At 48.0% G+C, this 6,000-nt stretch overlaps 1 protein-coding gene across 1 annotated transcript; it reads right to left on the reverse strand.

Annotated features, from left to right (window-relative positions):
- Window positions 1-199: 199 nt before the first annotated feature.
- On the reverse strand, window positions 200-1,570 carry OOEP (oocyte expressed protein). The gene is made up of 3 exons (XM_002817064.3): window positions 1,245-1,570; window positions 848-1,027; window positions 200-508 (listed from the first exon to the last, which is right to left on the reverse strand). Exons 1-3 carry the CDS (start codon window positions 1,432-1,434, stop codon window positions 429-431), a joined length of 450 nt encoding a protein of 149 aa, XP_002817110.1. The 5' UTR covers window positions 1,435-1,570; the 3' UTR covers window positions 200-428.
- Window positions 1,571-6,000: the final 4,430 nt, after the last annotated feature.

Raw genomic sequence — 6,000 nt, forward strand, 5'->3', positions numbered from 1 at the left:
AAAAACAAAACAGATCACCATTTGTGAGGTTATCTGCCCCTGCATATCTGCCCCCTGTGGGTGAGGGCCTCATTCTGACCAGAAAATCATAAAAGGATTAGGAATTTCAAAATGATGGGAATTCAGGAAAAAAAAAACAAAAACCTACAAAACTGTAACCTGCCCACCCTTCATATCAAAACATGAGTGGGAGTCAATCTTTTATAAATTTGCTTTATTATAAGTGTGTGAAGATCTTAATGCTTTTGGCAAAATAGCCATTTCTTTATTAGAACAGTTTAAACTCACTCTTGCAACAAAATAAACCACATTCCATCAAGACACAGGAAAAAGGAATACAGGGATTTAGGAATGCTATACTTGCTTCTCTTCAACTTTAGCAGCCAAAGTTAGAAAGTTAAGATGTTCCCAACAGTAACTATGTTGTCTTAAGCAACAGGATCCTGGGGAGAGTGGGGGTCTGATGCATGGGCCTTCAAGTTCTTCTCAAGGTGTTTCATCTTCTCAGCTGGAAGAGAAGCAGTTGATACTAACCATGGACAGGGACAAGTGTTCGCTGTTTCGAACTACTCCGTGATTGGGAGTTGGGGAGGAGAGAAAAGATCTGCGATAGTGCTGTAACCCAGCTGAGGCTGACTTGGGCAGTGATGGGTCTGAATCTATCAGATCTCCGCTGACTTTCCCAAGGCCCTACCCCAGGATCCCCTCCCAACAAACTTCGTACAGCTCCCTGGGGTCTGGAAACCAAGAAATTTTGAGAAGGTTAAGGGAGGATGGAAGGAAGCCGAGCAAGGCCAGTATGGTCACTCGTGGCTTCCTCCACATGCAGGTTCTCAAAGACCCTCACCTCGGGCACGGTGTTCCCGGTGAAACCATGCCAGGCACAGGAGCATGCTCTTCACCCGATTCTGTACACGGGGCCGCCCGAAAACGGTGATTTCGACTAGGTTCCCTGAGTCCACTATGTCCACTGTCAGCAGGGCCTGGCTCGTCCACTCCATTTCTGGAATTATGGCTCGGTCTGGGCCTAAACAAGTAAGGAAAAACTCTGAGGGGCTGCACGGTGACAGGTTAGAAGCTGGACTTGAAGGGAATGTTGGCCAGGGAAGGGAAGAGCTGGAAGGTGAGCATCACTGCAACACTCCTGGCTTGCGAATCTGGGAAAGAGTCTGTAGAGAGCTGCTCTGCCGAGCATCTCTCAGACTGGAGGTGGACAACCCACTAGCACACCTGGGGTCGCTCACCAAAGAGCTCGTCTGCCAGCCATGCCTCTAGGTAGAACACCAAAGGGTCTCTCAGTTCCTGCACCGGAAACCACCAGGGCCGGATGCGAATCTGTGGCGGCGGAAGTGGTAACCTACGCAGCTGCTCCAGGGAGTGGGCCGGGGTCTGTTTGCCCCGCTGGGACTCAGCGGCACCAGCATCATCGACCATACTGGGACCAGCAGCCGCGGAGCGCGCTCGAGGCGGCTTTCGCGAGACCTCCTCCAGACCCAGGCGCGAAGCTCGGGCTCTCTTTTACCATATTCGATCCGCTCCACCCCTTCCGGCGGCGCCTCGCACCGCGTCTGGGTGAGCGGCTGCAATCGACGTCCCGTCATAGAGGCACATTGGACACTTCCTGCGCTGCCTCAATCGCCGGGATTGCCTCTTTGACCTTGAACTAGTATTCATTTGGCCTCCTGTTGGGTCTCCAATGCTCTCCTTCGTCATCTCTGCTCATAAGGTATGCTTAGCCTGAAAGTCCTCTGCCCACCTTATAGCTGATTAACTGTGAGTTTGAATTGACGACTCTATTAATAGACTGGGAATCACCTTTGCTGGCTAGGTTAAGGTTTCATCGTTACCTCCCAAAGATAGGTAGATCGGACCCAGGGCAGGCTTGTTGAATGTGTCAGTTTTCTCTGTTCTGCCCCCTGTTGTTATCTTCTGACTCTCCGGATGGTTACCATTTTTAAATCATTCAAGCAAGTGTGTCATGTTTTAAACAAAATGTCAGAGGTGGTCTTATAGAACATGTAGCAAGTTAGACAATTTTCCTTTATTTCCAGTATCCTAAGACAACCATTATCGATGGACATTTTTTTCCCAATGTTTGTAATTTTAATTAAAAATTTGAATTATGAAAGGTTTCACACATCCAAAAAAGTGATATAACACGGCCATGTACCCTCCCCGAGTTTAACAGATGTTGACATTTCCCCACATTTGCCTCACTCCTCTGTTTTTAAAATAGATATTACTCAAGCATCTTTCCTTTCCCTCTCCAGAGGAAATCATCCTGAAGCTAGTGTGTATATATCATCCCCATGCATGTCCTTACACATTTTCTACTATATTTGTAGAAATATTGTTTGGTAGTTGTTTCACAATAGATAGTATCTGCTGAATATACTATTTCGTTCTTACAATTAACTATGTGTTTGTTTTAAAACTTCTATTTTTCTGAGATAGGTCTCACTCTCTTGCCTAGACTGGAATGCAGTGGCACGATCTCGGCTCACTGAAGCCTCGACCTCCCAGGCCTAAGTGACCCTCCCATCTCAGCCTCCTGAGTAGCTGAGACCACAGGCACCTGTCACCACACCCAGCTATTTTCCAGCTTTTTGTTGTTGTTGTTGTTTGTTTGTCTGTTTGTAGAGACAGGGTCCCACTATGTTGCCAGGCTGGTTTTGAACTCCTAGGCTCAAGCAGTCCTCTCACTTTGGCCTCCCAAAGTGCTGGGATTACAGGCGTGAGCCGCCACAGCCAGCATAGAAGACAAAACTCAAAATAGTGGAAAGCATGTTCCAGACTCCATATGATCATCTAGGACTGTGTGGAGGTTCCAGTTTTCTGCCCCTGAGCCCACCCCCTCTTACCCTCAATGGTTTCTGAGAAAACTTGACTATCAGATGTGCAGGGCATACTTACAGGAAAACAAGATTTAGCTATGGCTCTGATGCAATAAACATTTAAAACCTTAATCTGGCCAGGCAAGGTGGCTCATGCCTATAATCCCAGCACTTTGGGAGGCCAAGGCAGGAGGATCACTTGAGGTCAGGAGTTTGAGACCAGCCTGACCAACATGGAGAAAACCCGTCTCTACTAAAAATACAAAAATTAGATGGGTGTGGGCCAGACACGGTCGCTCATGCCTGTAATCCCAGCACTTTGGGAGGCTGAGGTGGGCAGATCACCTGAGGTTGGGAGTTCAAGACCAGCCTGACCAACATGGAGAAACCTAGTCTCTACTAAAAATACAAAAGATTAGACGGACATGGTGATGCATGCCTATAATCCCAGCTACTCAGGAGGTTGAGGCAGGAGAATCGCTTGAACCCAGGAGGCAAAGGTTGTCGTGAGCCAAGATCACACCATTGCACTCCAGCCTGGACAACAAGCAAAACTCCGTCTCAAAAAAAAAAAAAAAAAAAAAATGGCCAGTGTGTGGTGGTTACCTGCAATCCCAGCTACTCGAAAGGATGAGGCAGGAGAATTGCTTGAACCCCAGAGGCAAAGGTTGCAGTGAGCCAAGATGGCACCACTACACTCCAGCCTGGGCTACAGAGTGAGACTCCATCTCAAAAAACAAACAAACAAACAAACAAAAACCCCTTAACCTAATCAAGGCCAGATAGTGTGGCTCGTGCCTGTAATCCCAGCCCTTTAGGAGGTGGAGGCTAGCAGATCGCTTAAGCCAAGGGGTTTGAGGGTGCAGTGAGCCATGATCACACCACTGCACTCCTGCTTGGGTGACAGAGTGAGACCCCAAAAATAAACCTAAAAAAATTTAAAGCCTTAATCTAATCATGAGATGCACTTACATTACTGTAGACAAAGAATATTTTACCCAGCACGTATAGAATTTTAACGGCTTCTTCAGGGGGACTGTGGTGATCTGAGCCACACAGGAATAAGTTAACTTCTCTCAAATTCTACTTCCTGGTGTGGAAAAGATGGCACCCCATTATCCTGTGGGGATCTTCTGCCATAAACCCCACGTAAATCCCCAGCATGCTGGACACCGTGAAGCAGTTAGTCTCAGACACAACTCGGTCTCAGGTGTAACCCAACAGTGGCTAGTTCAGTTATTTCTTCCTCAGGGAAGAAATGATCCTGTGGGATTACTGCTCTCCCCTGAGGAAAGAACCTCCCTGCTCAGTGAGAGGCCAGAATCTGATTCGCAAGTGTTGGTTTCGCGCCTCTCAGCTTTGGGGAGACCGATACGCCTTTGCACCTGAGCCTGCCCAAACGGGAAGGCTATTGTGCAAGAAACCTTTTGGGAGCTCAGACGGTCATGTGGGCCTCCTTGGAAGCCTGGGGACAAGTGGGCAGTTTTCCCGAGTGCATGGAAGCCAACACCAGAGATTGAGGTGGAGAGATGCACTGAGCCAACCTGGCCGGGTTAATCGAACACTTCTCCCACCATCTGGGTTAGCTTCTTGGGGTGCCAGGGATCCTGCAGTGGGCCTGACGCCAGCCTGAGATCAAAATGGGAAAGCGGCCAGAGCAAATTGACGTTCCACAGAGCTCTTAAGGGCTGGAAGATTCTTTCTCACTTTCTCTCTCTTTTTCTTTCCTTCTCTTCTTTTCTTTTTTGAGACAGGGTCTCACTCTGTCACCCAGGCTGGAGTGCAGTGGCACGATCTCAGCTCACTGGGTAGCTGAGGCAGGTGCATGCCATCACACCCACTGTAGAGACAGAGGTCTCCCTATGTTGCCCAGGCTAGTCTCGAACTCCTGGGCTCAAGCAGTCCTCCCGCCTTGGCCTCCCAAAATGTTGGACTACAGGCATGAGCCACTGCAACTGGCCAGGGCCAGAAGATTTTAAGTATGCAATTATTTTTTATTTATTTATTTATTTAGAGACAAAGTTTTGCTCTTTTGCTCAGGCTGGAGTGCAATGGCGAATCTTGGCTCACTGCAGCCTCTGCCTCCTGGGTTCAAGTGATTCTCCTGCCTAGGCCTCCCAAGTAGCTGGGATTACAGGCATGCACCACCACACCCAGCTAATTTTGTATTTTTACTAGAGGTGGAGTTTCATCATGTTGTCCAGGCTGGTCTTGAACTCCTGACCTCAGGTGATCTACCCACCTCGGCCTCCCAAAGTGCTGAGATTACAGCCTTGAGCCACTGCGCCTTGCCAAAAATGTATTTTTTTAAATATATTTTTAAAATATATATACATGCCTGTAATCCCATCACTTTGGGAGGCTGAGGCGGGAGCATCACTTGAGCTTAGGAGTTTGAGACCACCCTGGGCAACATAGAGAGGACCTGTCTCTACAAAAAATAAAATAATTAGCTGGTTGTGGTGACATGCGCCTGTAGTCCCAGCTACTCGGGAAGCTGAGGAAGGATAGCCTGAGTGCACAAGGTCGAGGCTGCAGTGAGCTATGACTGCACCACTGCACTCTAGCCTGGGTGACAGAGACCCCATCTCTAAAAAAATAAAATAAAGATAACGTACAATTTTATGTATTTTTTTAATGGAGGAAAGAGGCTCCATTAAAAGTACCTGGAGTCTATGAAAGTCATAATGCCTGGCTGCCTTCATCCAGTGATGTGGAACCCCAGAGGCCCCAGTATGACTAGGCCCTTTCCAGGACCCACTCCCATGTGTTTGCCCAGCTTTCCACTTCTGTGGTACAGAGCCAATCAGTTCTACAGGACCAAAACTTGAAGCCAACCCCAATCCTACCAGCAACAAAAGATGATGGTTGCAGAGATGGTAAAGAAGGCTTAGATTCCAGGCCTGCCCCCAGCCCTGAAATTGTAGTCAAACACATACTTCTCCTTTCACCTTACCTTCTCTGTATATTTGCCTGTGTGATCATAGTCTGGAGTTTTTTGTTTTTGTTTTTTGAGATGTGGTTTCACCATATTGTCCAAGCTGGTCTGGAACTCCTAGGCTCCAGCAACCCTCCTGCCTTGGTCTCCCAAAGTGCTGGGATTACGACATGAGCCGTGCCCAGCCTAGCCTGGAGTTTTTACTGGACCTATTAAAATATGTCTCCT

The sequence above is a fragment of the Pongo abelii genome, chromosome 5 (assembly GCF_028885655.2).
Source record: "Pongo abelii isolate AG06213 chromosome 5, NHGRI_mPonAbe1-v2.0_pri, whole genome shotgun sequence".
Taxonomy (NCBI): domain Eukaryota; kingdom Metazoa; phylum Chordata; class Mammalia; order Primates; family Hominidae; genus Pongo; species Pongo abelii.